The sequence below is a fragment of the Mycetomoellerius zeteki genome, unplaced genomic scaffold (assembly GCF_001594055.1).
Source record: "Mycetomoellerius zeteki isolate Tzet28-1 unplaced genomic scaffold, Tzet1.0 scaffold35, whole genome shotgun sequence".
Lineage (NCBI taxonomy): Eukaryota > Metazoa > Arthropoda > Insecta > Hymenoptera > Formicidae > Mycetomoellerius > Mycetomoellerius zeteki.
In genome coordinates, this window is record NW_017257338.1 from 4269578 (window position 1) to 4285867 (window position 16290).

Consider the following 16290-nt stretch of genomic DNA (forward strand, 5'->3'; position numbering starts at 1 on the left):
GTCGTAGATCAACGCACAATGTTTTGTCGATCTACAATTACGACTTACGTTCCACGATTAAATGTTAAGTTTTTTTGTGCGCCATGGAAATTACGACGATTGTTTGCGTGCGAAATTCACGACACAACGACGAAAATACGAACGATCAAAAAACCGCGATTCCACGACCGGTGATTCCGCGCGTGTTGAAGTGAGCAATTCAAAAACTATCGAAAGCTCGAAAGCTATCGACGCCATTGTGAATTTCGATATATCGAAGCGATCGAAATATTCGAGTGGCGCCTGCGCAAGTGAATTCTCATTGTCGTCTGTCGTCTGCTAAAAATTGGCGGGTAATGTCGGGCGTGACGTGTGACACTCGTGTAAATAATTGTACAAATTGTACAAGATTGTACATACTGTGTGTTGCATGCAGAAATTGTTGGATAATGCTTCGATAATTGTGATTCCAAGGCATTCACACGCTAATATCTGTGATAATGAAATATTTTTGTTGAATTGTTAATAGAAAAGAACGTGTAAGTAAGGTTAGATTATTTTTTATTGTATAAATATATACGAGTATTTAAATACAAACTTTGAATAAAGTTTTGTGGGTAAATCCCTTTTCAACTTGTAATCCGATGCATAAAGAAAAAAAATTTTTATTCTGTGTGATTTAATACTAAGCAGCTTATAATCAATTCAAACAGTTAATTGGTTGATTAAGTGAATTAACTCCATTTGACATTACTTTATTTTTTGACATCTCTATCTAAGCATCCAGAAATATTCTTTCCTTTCTAGATTATGTCTTTAATATAAACAACTAAAATAGAAATATAAATATAATTAAACTAAATACAAACATATCTTTATTTCTTTTAATTCATCTTTTTTTTACAGGACAACATGGAGCGTGACGATAGTGATTGTGATTTAGACATCCTGAATAATCTCATATCAAATGACACCGAAGAAACTGAGCAATCTGAGCAGGTTGAAGAAATTAAACAGCCTGATCTACCAAAGTCAAGTAAAAATTTAACAGAATTGCAGTTCAGTTTCTTAGATTCTGCATCTAGTAACGTAAGTAATGAAAATAAACCAATTGATGAGAAAGTTAGTGAGATTTATGACGACAAGCTTGATTCTTCTGACGACGAAGACAGACGTTATTTTGAGGAACAAAAGTATTCTAATTATGGGCGAGAGTTAAAACAATTGTTGAAAGAACGCTCTTCGTTAAAGACTGAGCAGCCTGTAAAATTACAGAGTACAAAAACAGTTAATTTTAATAATAAGAGTAAAACATTTGATTTCAATAACGCCATAAAAGGTAATGATAATAATACAGCAAAAGATGTCTATAGTGATCCCTTCTTTGGAATAAGAATAGTTAGTCCCCTTATATCCTCTGCTGAAATGAAAGAACGTATGAAAGACAAAATATCTGTAACGATATCAAAAGTAAAGAACCACATTATTTCTGATAATGTACGTAATGACTGGGTAATTGCCGGTGTGTTAATCAACAAATCAACCACGAAAACCTCGCAAAAGGGAACCTCTTACTGTATCTGGAAAATAAGTGATCTGTCCGACGACCTAAAGACTGTGTCAATTTTTTTATTCAGTAACGCCTATAAACAACTATGGAAAACCATCGTTGGCAGCGTGATAGGTATTCTCAACCCAAACGTACTCGAGAGTAAGGATAATATCGATCAAGCGACGCTGTCGATCGACAATCCTCAGAAGATGATGATTCTTGGCAGGTCTAAGGACATGGGCAAATGCAAGTCGGTCAAGAAGAATGGAGATCCGTGTACCGCAATTATAAATACAAGTCGATGCGAGTACTGCATCTATCATGTTAAACAGGAGTACAAGAAGTGTGCGCGACGAGCGGAAATACAGTCGAGCAATACCAGTTATGGATTCACCGGAGACGCGATAAAACGCATGAATAGGCAGACCGTTATGCAAAAGCCTTACAACGGATTAGCATCTTTTGTACCGGTATTAGCTAAACGCAACGAGGAATTGTATGAAAAGGACCGTGCGCGTTTGGAGTTATTATCCGAGACTACTTCAGATAACAGTATTAAGAAAGTAAAAAACGATCTAAACCATAAGGCGAACAATACGGATACTAAGAAGAAAGGGATAGCTGTTGAGCTGACCGGCAAACAATTCAGAAAAGATTTTGAACGACTGAACAAACTAAGGAACTGGCAGCCCTCAAAACAGGTAATGGTACAATCAACGCCTAATGGGTCAATTCTGTGTTCCAGTCCAATGCCATTGAAAGAAAGCAACCCGAGCAAATCTACAGATAATTTACAGAGCAATCGTACAGATAAGATCGGTTTGGCTTCTCTTACTTCACGCCCGCGATTAGGAACGGGATGTAATCAAAATACAATAGATTTCTCTGAACCAATTACCAACCAACAGATTCGCAACGCCAAGATGAATGCGATCAAGTGGGTGCAAGAGCACGGAAAGATCAAAGCGACGGACCCTAATCAAGTCCGCGCGAGTACCAGAGAAAAACTGGAGAAGAACGCGAAGCGTCAGAGAGAAGATGATGAGAAGGAAGAGCATCAAAGAGATGCTAGAAGCAAAGTCCTCGCACACAGACTTGATCGAGAAGTCGTACGACGAAGAGAAGGAGAAGTACTTTAATAAGTTAGAGGCCAAGGAGAGAATGGAGGAAAAGATGATGAGCACTTTCAAGATCAATTGCAAAGCTGTGAAGTGTATGTTATGCAAGTACACAGCGTTCTCAGCGTCGGACATGTGTAAGGAGCAACGACACCCGTTGCGCGTGATGGACGCTATTAAGAGATTTTTCAAGTGCGCCGATTGTGGCAACCGGACTGTCAGTCTGAACCGTATGCCGTCGCACAGCTGTGGCAAGTGCAGCAGCTCGAATTGGGCCAGAGCGGCTATGATGGACGAGAGGAAGACTGCTATCGTCGCAGAGACCTTGTCCATTCGCGGCGCCGAGGAAAAGTTCCTGGGCTCTATAGTGAAAGATGCCAATCTCAATCTTCTAGTTCCGGATGAAAATTAATATGTCAATTTGATTGCTTACAGTATATTTTTGAAATAAGTATTATAAATATTTATAGAGAAGATAAATGAAATGACGATTGATTAGAATGCAAACACGTAACACGTGTTTTATACACTGTGTAAAGATAAAGTATTTGTATACGAAATAAATGCAGATGATGCTGAAATGTGCGACTGTTGTCTATATATATATATTAATTTAATTATAATAGTATTGTTAATATTTGCTGTATGATAAAGATAGAAATGCAAGGATTAATAGAACTTGCCGTCTAAAGTAATATTTGTATTTTTTTATCATCAATTAAAATAAAGAGACATGAATTTTGCTAATCGTGACTGATACTTACTCCTATATTTTATATCTTAGAATCTACAAATGCAAAACGTTTGATATCCTTTTGTTTATTGTCAGTGTTATCAGTTTTCTTTTCTTTTTTTTTTCATTTTATGAAATGTATACAAATATAAAGAAATCCTAAAAGTGTATCTCTTGCATATTTTCGAAATAAAATACATCGAATTCTCTCCGTCCGAAATGTACACAGCGAGCAGAAACGTTTTGATACAGCCAGGTACAACAATCGTATAAAAACCACTACGTCGTCTCGACTACGTTTTTCACTAAATTACGTTTGTTTGAGATTTACGTTTAGGCTGAGGTAAGTCATTATACTGTCTTCCTGTTCGATAGAACCATTTTATATCTTTCTCGTGGCGAGAAAAATACAGTTCCTTCCCTTCTTATAAACAGGATACAAACGGTCTAAGTAAAGGTGGACATCAGTAAGTTTCTAAATATGAAGAACTGATTGGGATCCGGAAGTATTGCGCTGACATAAACCATTATAAATCAACGTTAAATGCTTGATTATGTAACACAAAAAATGCAATAATTGAGAGCAATTGATGCATACAATTTTCCGCGAGGTATTATACCAGTGTAACAATTCCGGACTCTAACCATCTGTTTGTATGAGAAACATAGATTGTATTTTTTCACTCATGTACTGTTTAATATCCTATGGTTGTCCAGTTCTATTCGGCATTTTATATTACTGATGACACGTTACTCTCTTTCTTTTATATAAAACTTCGAGAGTAAAATATGCGTGAGAAAAGGAAGATTGGAAATAATGTTATTATTCGACAAACTTTCAAGTATTGCATGTGAGATATTAATTATTGTTATTCCAAAAAATCTTTCAAATACACTACGATAACATCAATATATCGTAGCTTTCACATACTTTATACATGCATATATAATTAATTTTTTGAAAAAATATTAAATCATAAAGTGAATCATGTGCAAAAAAAAAATATATATATGTATGTGTGGAAGAGAACTATAAATAGTTATATTAATCAATAAATTATATGCTGTTATAAAAAGATTACGTTATTTTTTGAAAAATTCATTTTTGTCATTTCTTTTATATTAATACATAGATATATGTATAAAATGTTTTTAGTCTCTCATTATTTCAATCTTCCTCTTTGTCACCTGACAAAGCATAAATCTCATACGAATGAGCAGCAGTACCATCAAAAATTTCTTTCCCAATCCTTAGTTATGATCCATGTATACTTGTAATCCAGCAAAAACAGATTTCATTTTAGAACAGCACGTGTGATACACATGTACGAAAACGTGAAGCATTACAATAAAATTGTATTCTGAAAAATATCAGCCAGGATAAAATTTTCACAACGATTACGCTCTCGTATTGCCTTCCTGTCGGATACAAAATGTAATGACTAATGAGATGTTAAGGAAACAATTGGTTTCGATTAAAAGACACATTTCACTGGCAAAATATGTGGAAGTAAAATAATCAATGACGAACATATTAGTAGATTATACAACTATGTGCTTGTAGAGATCATAGGCAAGCCATAATCTAAGTACGTCGTCAATCCGGTTATTAAAGCAACTCGCGTGGACGATATTTCCATGTACCTTTACCTTTACCTTAAAACAAAGATTACAAGGCTTTCCCTATTCTCTTCCTTTCTCTCATTCTTTCTCTCTTCCTCTCATTCTCTCTCATTCTCTCTCTTTCTCTCTCACTTTCATGCATTGATATTTATTGATTTCTTAATTTATCTATGTTGCGTACTTAAATGGATGTTCCGCTAAGCAGAAACGTAGTCGCACCGATGTATAGAAATAAATAACTATCTAGACTCCTATAGTGAGATGTTTACATATAAAAATTTGAAGAAACGTTAAGCCGGTAATTAACATCTGGGTATCTTGAGAGACAATACACAGATATACAAATACTTCGAACCATCACGTTCTGGAATTCGTTGTGCACATATCGCAAAATCGGATCTTTCTCGTACGTTCCACTTTGATGAAGTTCTCTTGTGCGCCTGTTTTTGTCTCTGCAAGGTGTACAACAATATCGCAAATAATGTAGATACATTATTAAATAACGATACATCGTTTTCGTCGAGTAAATCTCACAACATTCGAGACTCTTTGAGAAACTCTTTGCTCTCTATACAGTATTCTTTCATAAAGGATACTTCACCAAAATTGCACGTTACATTCTTTTCACATTTATACATACATAGCGTCATTTATTACAGAGGCATCATACGAATAAGCAAATTAAATTAACAATGTTAAAATAAATTTCGTAATATATCTTCAGTAACCGTTTAAATATTGCGGGGAATATCTTTCTCTTCACTGAGGTGCACCACTATAACAATGAAAAATTACTTCGATACTTTTGCGAAGCGTTTCTTATGTACAATTGTGTGAATGTACAAAAATCTAAGAGCCAAGAGCCAGCAACGGAGCAATGTAGGATTGCGAGGAATTATCTGTCCTTACGTTTACAAGTGTGTATCACTGCATAAGACGGAAATACTTCATTTACTCCGTGGATCGTGTACGCGACCTCAACTTATGTCTAAGGCAACTGTGCCGTTTTTAAAAATTGACATCTATTTACAGAACTCTTCTCCGTATGAATTTTGCAAATATCGGTGTAGAATGCACGATACGCAATTGTATGTTCATAATAATCAGTTTATTACAGCTCTTTCATGATTGTGTCTGAACAAAATAACGCTATAGCCACTCTTGTAGCTCAAACACTCATTTCTCGTAAAATTTATGATAAGATGACAAACATCAATTTAATATAAAATTACGATCGAACCACCATACACTGTACATTTGTATTCGGAACTGTAGAGCGCGTAGTTTGTTTAAAGGAATCCCTGTGAATAATTAAAGACCATAAATTGTAATATAAGGTGGTGAATGTATGAGAATAGGCAGGTATCAAGCTGGCTTTAATTAAGTGTCACAGTCTTCGAATCGCCTTTTCTTTTATAGACATGGATTATCAGCCGCGCCATATTCGCTGGTGCTCTTCTCTTTCGTGTATCAATTACGATCTGCTTCATGTTTGGTAAACTCTAGACAATAATTTTATGACGATATCGTACGTGCTGTATTGTTAATTTTGAAACATATTTTCTTTATGCTTCTTTCTTGGGGCATCATGAGAAAGAACATACTCAAGTCCCTGCTTTCTCCGAAGCTAAGAGAACCAAATGTTGATTGAGTCGTGGACTTAGTAGTCGTCCAAATCAAAGCCATCAGTCTCGATGTCGTCCAGCTGCATACTTTGAAAGTCCACTTTGTACCGCAAAATACCTGTAAGATATACATTTAAAGATACATGCAAGAGAGCGATAATCATTAAAAAATTTCTTCTGCTATAAAAAAATAAAATATTTTTATATATGAAAATAAAAAGTTATCAAATATTTATAGTAAAAAACCAATTATAAATAGAGCAATATGTAATGGTTTATAAGCAAATATACATATAAAAGTAATTAAAATTGCACAATTACAATTAGCATTAACTGAGATGTTCACGCTATGTATGTGCTAAATTATATAAATTTAAATAAAATTAATATTTTAGGACAGCGCTTTCCTATATATAGAAGAAAAATATTTTTATATATTGCACTTTATAATACATATACAGGGTGTATCTAAAATAACATACACTAATCATACAGTGCTATTCCTAATAAAAAATTGAGTCGAAAAATTCTTTATCATTTTGCAATTTTCGCAATAGTTAACAAGATATTAATTACAAAAAATCGCTGAACATTGGTTTTCAATAATTTTTTATTCAAATACTATCAACTTTACAGAAAATTTGCTAGAGATAAAAATTCTTTCTTCTCATAAAGTTATGAGAATTTTTTCAGAATTTTTTAATACCATATTTTCTCATGTTGGTAAAAATAAGAAAATGCAATACTAAAAGTTGATAAAAAATTCTGAAAAAAATCTTAGTTTTATGAGAAGAAAATAAATGATTTTTGTCTGTTGCAATTTTTCTATAAAGTTGATAGTATTTGAGTAAAAAATTATTGAAAACCAATATTTAGCGATTTTTAGTTGCTTTAGATTTTAGATATCTTGTTAACTATTGCGAAAATTGCAAAATGGTAGAGGACTTTTCGACTCAGTTTTTTATTAGGAATATATGTATATGTATGATTAGTGTACGTTATTTCAGATACACCCTGTATAGTAAAACATCATAATTTACAGAACACACAAAACTTAAATAAAGCAAAACTTGAAAAAAGCTATTGTACAAAGAAAGCAATGTCCGAAAAAACGTTACGATTAATTGAACATTTTATCGTTAATTTTGAAATGATATAAGACAACACAAATTAATATTATATATTTTAGTGATTAAGAGAGACGACCACCATATACAATAAAATAATAAAATCTGTAAACTTATAATATTAATATATTTAAAGTAAATTAATACTTATATAAATGTTTGAAATACACGCGTTACTGTATAATAAAAATTATAACTGTAAAGGATTAATAAAATAAGAAATGTAAATATACATATGTACAAAAGTACATGAATTATAACATTGAGATGTAAATTATGATTAAATATATCGATTTTTATTCTTTGTTAATTAATAAAGAACATGTACTGTACCTTTCCCAATATGCAAGCTAATAAAAATAAGATACCGATTAGCACTTGAAGAATATTAACTATATTTTAACTATTTTAAGCAGTTGCTATGTGAAAGCGTAAATACTCATAAATATCATAATTGCACGATACTTGTGTTCATTATCAGAGATAACACTTCTCATAGCATTTTTCATAACTTTCAGATGAGTATCTAATTTTCGATATTACCTCTCACTTCGATGTGACCTCTCACTAATAAATTATAAAATGTATATTATCTGTGATGATGAACTTAATATTGCTTATTATTTAACATGCATTGGAATATATTACATCATTTTTTATTTTTCATTATAAGCATGGGCGTAGGGTAGCAAAATAAATATATTGAAAGCTGTAATAAAATTTAAAATATAGCGTGTAATAATGTATGATCTTGTTGATTACTTTCCTGCTTCTTGTATGACAATATTAATTTTATGATATAAATGTTTTAATATTTGTGAAACTGGCAGTATATGTCGAAAGACATCTAAATAAAAAAGATAATTACTTTAAGATAATTACTTTAATAATATTTTTGCATGTGTGTGTTAAGCGTATAATATATTTTCAAATGTAAACTATATTTTGTTCTTTCCTTGATATCAACAATTTTATGATATAAAACGAGATTATTAAACTGAAGCAGAATTATTATAAATTTTTCTTTCTTGAAATATATATCATATAAATTAAAATATACAATTATATTAAAAGGACATACATGCGCTTGCTACGATCTAATATCAGTAGTGATTATCAGTGTATAGTAGGCCTGTCCAATTTGAGCTCCGAAGCCAAAACGCAAAGCCATCGACGTAAAAAGATTCAATGTAAGATTTTAGGAACTATAAAGTGTTGCTAAGCATCACTTAGATGCATATCAACACTTTACAGTCTCCGAAATCTTTACACACATTGAATTTTTTTGTGTCGATAGCTTGCATTTTGGCTCAAATTGGACAGCCATGGTGTATAGTCTAATCTATACGATGTCTATAGTGAAATAATATAAAATAAATTCAATAAAATATATGTATAAATACTGTATACACGAAATGATAATTGACGACAAATCAAAATCATGTTAAATATATGCAATACAAAATTCTACTTTCCAAAAGATAGAATAAAAATATCATAAAAGTTATCATGCATACATATGTATATACAAAACATGTTTTGTATTATAATTGTAGAAACAGAAAAATAGGTCCGGTAAATTAAAAAAAAAATTTGCGTATTTTCATTCAGCAAAGTTTTTATAACTTATATGTGTGAATAATATACATTGAATCAAGAATTATCAAACAATGTGTACGTGACATGTCACATGTTTAAAAATTTATTTTGATCAATGAAATAAATATCAATAGGTGAGACATAGACGTAAGTAGTTATATTCTTAGTAATGATAAAACATGTCATTGCCTAAAAGCTAACATTTCAAAGCGTTAGCAATCAATTTATTTATAACACATTCCTGTGAACACGGCCTTTCTAGTTCGTAACGGATTTTCGTTGTGTACGATGGTACCGTACGAAGATCGAAGATGACATGTGTTAAATGAATAAGAATGTGGCTATATATTTGTAGCAATATATATATAACTATCAAGCAATACTATTTTCCAATGAATCAACCACTGTGTATATTGTATCTACTATTCCAATTATGAGACCAACAATGTACGAATCTAACAACATCGCGATAGGAAAAGATAGAAGACTGGAAGATTTCAACTCACCCTGTATATAAACAGAGTTATCCATATCTCATATATATATATATATATATGTGTATAATATGTATATATATATATAAGATTTTTCTTTATATGCGTTTACCACCAAGAAAGAAAAAAAAGACAGCGAGGACTCTCAGATTTTTTATTCGTAGAAAAAAAAGGAATATAATACTTTGAGAAATATAAATTAAAAATATTTATTACCACATTCAAACTTATTTTAAGAGACACATATGCATATGTACTACAGATTTGCACAGAAGAAACAAACTATTTAGTGAGAAACCCAATGAAAGAAATCGTGAATTTTTTGGACAAATTTATCTTTATATTTATAAATTACTAAGAATAGAGTATTTTACAATAACTGTAATTATCTTTCTAAGTATTATAAAAAATATATTAATTTCAGAAAACCTTACATTCATTTATGTAAATATTTACATATTTAATATATAGTTAAATTTCATTATATATAAGATATTACTGACAAAATGTATTTACATTTCTCAGGATAAGAAAAAATGGATATTGTACCGAGATTATATAAGTTGAGATAATATCTTAAGAAAAAAATTGGCTAATTATAAATTTGAGATTTATATAATAGAATTAATCTATTAATTTATTTATACTTATGATTCTAATTAAATTATTACAGTTATATTATCAGAAATTTAACGCAAAATATAAAGATGCAACAAATAAGCAAACGATAAATTTGTCCAGCTTTGCAAATAATATGCTTTATAATACACGAGATGTAAGTGAACGCACGCAAGACAGAGAGAAAGCTACCTGGTCGATTCTGAGTAATTCACGGATGAAATTAGTAATCATCAAGGTCAACATCATCAAGAGGCTCATCGGCCTGCAGTGACTGGAAATCAACTTTGTAGCGGAGGATTCCTATACACCAAGATATGCTCCATAGTTAATATCGGTTCGAAGAAATTTATCTTCCATACAAAAGAAACTTTGCTGGTGTCTAGCAATGTTAATCTATCGGCTTTTAGAAATATTGTACACCCATAAAACGCAACTACGCCATAACTTAACAATAAATAAGGTTTTCACAGCAAGTTAAATGTGCAGATTGTATTTTAAAAAAGCCTAGCATGTGTATATATTATTTGAATATTCCAAATATAGGTATCAAAATTCTTTGATACAGTTTTCTAATTTCAAATTTCTACTTTTTTTACTCTACTATTTATTTTATTTAACCGTTTTTTCATTTCTTTATTATGTGTCTTGTTTTTTTGGAACCACTTATGATAAAAGTTTATATATTTTATGATAAACAGGGAGTTAGAATGTCTTATAAAATTAAAAATAATGATAATAAATATGTATAAAAGAAACTTACCTCCTATGCCACCAAAACCTCTAACAAACTGGGATCCTTCCTGAGACTTGTCTGTGATAATTTCCAAAGTGGCACCAAAACTTTTATAATTGTTCGCAAGCCATTCCAGTAGTGGTTGACATTCTACGAGTTCCAATTCTACCCCGCTCTATAAAAATATAGATAAGGTATAAAAAAGAATTGAAAATTTGAAATAAATTAAATATAAAAAATACGGTAAAGTCACCAGTTTTCTTCACAGTATATTGAAGACTGTCGTGATCAAAGATTAGACAATATCAGTTAGAGATACAGGACGTTTTCGTATTCGTATTATTCTCTGGAGCGTCGAGTGGCTTGCCGCTCGGTGCGGTTGACTTGCGATCTATAGATTGGGTTCGATCCCACCTACGCCCATATATGTGATTTTTCGCGTTTAAAGATCTAAAAATTACTCCATCTGGTGATTAAGAGAAGTCATCAATGCCGTTCGCCGTTCAGCGTTAAATTGTAGGTCCCATAACTGAATTTGAGAGTGAATAAATCTGTTATTATTGAAAAAGTAAAAACAAACTCCCTGAAGAGGCTCTAGGCTTGATACATATAACACGTTCTGGCATTATGACCTCCAACAAAGAGGTCGGAAAGCCAATCAGGGGATAATACAAAAACATCCTGTATCTATAATTGATATTGTCTAATCTTTGACAATCTTCAACATACTGTGAATAAATTAAATTAAATATAAAAATATAAAAATATATAAATATATAAATATGGTAAAGTCAACACTTTTCTTCACAGTATGTTGAAAAAAACTCTTCAATATGCTGTGAAGAAGTGCCGAGTTTACCATGTTTTTTATATTTAGTTTAATTAAAAATTTATTTTTATTTTTCATTTCCAACATTGTTGTGATACTCACTTCCTTATCAGTAAAATGAGTTTTATCTTTTTCTTGTTCCGGCGTTAAATGTAGTACTTTTTCTTCCGCGTTCGTATGATTTTTCAGGACATATCGTTGAATATCTAAATTTTCCCAACAAATTAAAGTTTCAACGCTACCCAATTCCAAGGCTCTCAACGTATCTTCTACACCAAAACAATATTTGCCAGTTTCTTGAGAAATTTCATCAAAGTAACGACCTAAATAAAACAGAAATCCAATATATATATATATATTATTGAACATATATATTACATAACATTACATTTTAATCAACATATAAATATTTACCGATCAATTTTTTCTCTTGGATAAACTTCACGTTTTGCAAAGATTCGGCCGCTAATTCAATAGCTTGATTAAAACCATTTTCGCCACCATATGATACATCAACAAGTTTTATAACCTTAGCTTGCAATCTCTGGAAAAAAAATCGTACATTAAAGAAACTAATAAATTAAAAAGCTAATTAGAGAAACAATCTCTGTTGCACAGTTCTTGCTGTAACACAAATGTATTCAAAAAAAGTAATTGAAAATAATGCAGATTTGGAAAAATTAACAATACTAAACAGTTCGGAATCGATTCCCGGACTTGCTGCCCGAATATTTTATAACACAAGGAATATTCAGCAAAAACATTCCACTCTGATAAAAATGATGTCTACGAGATATAAATTTAATCTCAAAATAAAGATAAGCAAATATTATCAGCAAATTTTTGGAGAACAGAAATCTCCAAATAACAATTGTTGAATAATGTTATCATAATCACAAATTATGAAATATGATAAACATTATTCAACAATAATAAATCATTTTAAAAAGCTCAGATTTTTAGAGTGAAGGTTGGAGATAAGATACTTATAATCCCTTTGCATAAAATATTATAATAAAATCAGACAGCTTTAGCTTGTGCCAAAGCATTGTCCGTGACATACTAAAACAATAGAAAAGCCTCTAAAAAGAATTTTGCTTACTGGATCGAACATATCGGATTGACTAAGTTCCGTCTTGAAATCGGCACTACCCGCAAGGATCAATCCAGCGATGTTAGGTTTATCGTTTGTGATATATAATTGAGTAGCGACTTCGGCTACTTTTCGAACGTAATTATGCCGTTTTTCCATGCGTAATCGGGCAAAACGCAATGCGGATTGACCACCTCTGCCTGAAATAAATATTTTCTTTGTGACACATCTTTTTGAAGCATCAGGTGACTCAGTACTCGGTCCACGAACTGCCAATCCGTGGATCCGGGTTCGATCCCATCCGTGCTTCACATACATTTTAGATTTTTCCTGCATTTAGCTACGTTCAATCTATAAGTAAGAATTCCAATTGTCTTGAATTAAGAAACATAACATTGATTACGTTTCCCCCTTTAAAAAGTAAATTTGATTGAAGTATATGTGTAAAGCCCATTCTACAATTGCGTAAGCATAACTGTAAGAATTAACCAATCACAGTCAAATATGAGGAAAATATTTGACTAATTGGTCAATTTTTACAATAACCACTTACAACTACGCTTACACAAAGAATAGGCTTAAAAGTTACTTGGCAATTTGTTACTGACCAATATGGCTCCACTTACAGAGCCGAGAATCAATTACAGAATAAGAAAAAGAACATATATCTTTGATATCAATATCTTATATTGATTTCTGAACGAATAATGACAAAAATTGATCGTCTTTTTCAATTTCTCTTACTTACCATGTTTCTTGGGAAGGTCTACAGTGAATTTATGTAACACCTCGCGCGTGTTACCTTGCAGCGTTCCAAATAACGCTCCATTACCATCCATTACAATAAAACCAAATTTGTTATCATCTGCGAGTAATGCCGTGAGCGCTTCTGTGTGGAACTATAAAACGCAATATATAACTTACATAAAAATCATACTTATATACAAGTATCACATTTGCGACAGTAAAACACACCTTATTATCACAAAGATATAAAGATGTATTGATAGGTTTGAAAGGCTCAAAATCGATGTTGACCTTCTTTTCCTTTCCTTCTTCTGTTACAATAGTTCCACAATAAATTACCAGGCCATTTGGAGGCACTAAAATGTATTAATATGCATAAATAAAGCATGATTAATGTTCAATGTATGAATGATGTCTAAATGACTCAAAAATTAATCACGAAACATAATTTTACATTAAAAAGAATCAAACGCTGTAGGTATATACAATAAATTCCTACATCCTTATCGATATATATAGATAAAAGTCAATTACCTTTTGTATATAGCTTTAGCCTATGCTGCACCGATGTGATTGCACCCAAAACAGATAATCTATTTACACGTGACTTAATGTTCGACGCTGTACCGAATTCATCCGCCAGCATCTTGCTCACTCTCGATATTTGGTCCTTTGGAGGTATGATTAACGAAATCATACTCGTGCCATTCCTGCAAAGACAAACACGTCAATCTTCCATCTATAAGTATGCTGCAGAGATAATTAAAAGGCGATTTTGGAGAAATCCATTTATATAAGACGAGACCTACATACATTTTTCACAATATAAATTTCTAACAAAATTCTAGTGACGTCTGTCAGTCGTAATAAAAGCAGTCCAGAAGTCCAGATTGCTAAACTTGGTAAATGAGCACATGGTTTGCCAAGCCATATGTCAAGGAAATTCACGCGATAGTAACAGCTGACAGTACAAGAAGCGACGACTTCGGTGCCGACCTACTTACCCTCTGGCCATCTCGAGGCTCTTTATGAGCTTCTTGATCTTCCAGATCTCGACGTTGCGGTCGGCGGAGGTCTCCTCGTTCGACATCGCTGCGGATGTGCGTGGGGACGCGTGGTCGCGACGTTACGGCGCGTTGGTGCCCGAGATGCTAAAAATTTAATCACTGCCACGCGTGCTCTGGTCCGCCCGAAGGTGGACGTGGACGAGGACGACGATGATGATGACGGTGAACGGAGCAGGAAATGTGGCCCACGTCGACGACGTGGGGGAATCGGACCTTGCTAGAGGTTCCTCTCTGTGAAAATTACGGTCGGAGAATTATCGGTAGTTACGAAATACCGCACCGATCCAGTTCACACCGGATTATGTCAGCCACGGAGGAACGTGGTCGACATAGCCATTCATTCAGGGGCGGCCGCCCGTTCCGTTCGTTCGCTCTCTTTCTTTCTCTCGTTCTCTTTCTCTTTCTCTCTAACGCTCGATGTCGCGCGCGCGGGCATTAAACGCTCGAGTTTAAGCACGCGCCGTGCGGCCGCCTTCGCTCGTGGCTATTATACCCTCCGTCTTTGCACTCACTTCAGAGGATCGTTACTGTGTGATCGGTGTGCCCGACACGTCGACGTTATCGCGACGAGCTGGCTCTCTTCAGCGGCGACGCGATTCGTCACACGGCGAGTACCACGCGAGCGCGAGCCTCGGTATGCACACGTCGGCCATGCGATGGCACAGCGGAAACGTCAGTGAACGAACCACGGTGAACCGTGGACGTTGCCGCACACGAGACAACGAGACAGAATGGAAAGCAAAAAGACAGTCCGAGGCCGCCCAGTCGCGAACGCGAGCGCGCACGACGCCACGATCGTGAATTGCACGTTCGCCTTCGCCATTGGCTACCGAGCACGCGCGCCTTTAAGCCTGTCGCACATGAAATGCATAAAGGCCATCACACGTACAAAAATTTTAGTTGTAATCGTAATGCGGGGTCTACAATAGAAGTCGTAGCGGTCGTAGGGTCTTAAGTCGTAGAAAATTGACCAATCACAGTCGAATATGAGAAGAATAATCAACTGTGATTGGTCAATTTTCTACGACTTAAGATCTTACGACTGCTACGACTTCTATTGTAGACCCCGCATAAGGCCGTAAGCAAATCAGCCAATCACAGTCATCGCTCGGATGCCTCCGATGCCTCGGATTCATCACTTGTCCTTGTTTAACATTAAACGTTAAACAAGGACAGATGATGAATCCGAGGCATCGGAGGCATCCGAGCGACGTTTCCGAACGCAGCCATTAGATGTTCTAGGGTGCCATTACATGAGCGTGGAAATGCGGAAATGCGGAAACGCGTAACCAATCAGAAGCGATCCGCTGTTATGGTTTCGCGTTTTACCGATTACTGATTGGTTGCGCG

The 16290-nt window shown here is 33.7% G+C and overlaps 2 protein-coding genes across 5 annotated transcripts; one reads left to right on the top strand and one right to left on the bottom strand.

Annotated features, from left to right (window-relative positions):
• Positions 1 to 891: 891 nt before the first annotated feature.
• On the top strand, positions 892 to 3150 carry Mcm10 (minichromosome maintenance 10 homolog). Its single transcript, XM_018452540.1, is given in 2 exon segments — positions 892 to 2585; positions 2587 to 3150. Coding segments are annotated over 2 exon segments (2169 nt in total). The 3' UTR covers positions 3062 to 3150.
• Positions 3151 to 4473: 1323 nt separating this feature from the next.
• eRF1 (eukaryotic release factor 1) lies at positions 4474 to 15684 on the bottom strand. Of its 4 annotated transcripts, XM_018452789.1 has the most exons (12): positions 15453 to 15684; positions 14878 to 15171; positions 14408 to 14583; positions 14102 to 14229; positions 13875 to 14025; positions 13136 to 13326; positions 12448 to 12577; positions 12136 to 12356; positions 11232 to 11379; positions 10661 to 10771; positions 8091 to 8107; positions 6683 to 6748 (listed from the first exon to the last, which is right to left on the bottom strand). In XM_018452789.1, the coding sequence occupies exons 2-10, from the start codon at positions 14961 to 14963 to the stop codon at positions 10692 to 10694; spliced, it is 1311 nt and encodes a 436-aa protein (XP_018308291.1). In that variant the 5' UTR covers positions 14964 to 15171; positions 15453 to 15684; the 3' UTR covers positions 6683 to 6748; positions 8091 to 8107; positions 10661 to 10691. The 4 variants fall into 4 exon arrangements, with proteins under 4 accessions (XP_018308289.1, XP_018308290.1, XP_018308292.1 ...); XM_018452790.1 differs by lacking the exon at positions 8091 to 8107 and having other exon boundaries at positions 6673 to 6748; XM_018452787.1 differs by lacking the exons at positions 8091 to 8107; positions 10661 to 10771 and having other exon boundaries at positions 4474 to 6748; positions 15453 to 15682.
• Positions 15685 to 16290: the final 606 nt, after the last annotated feature.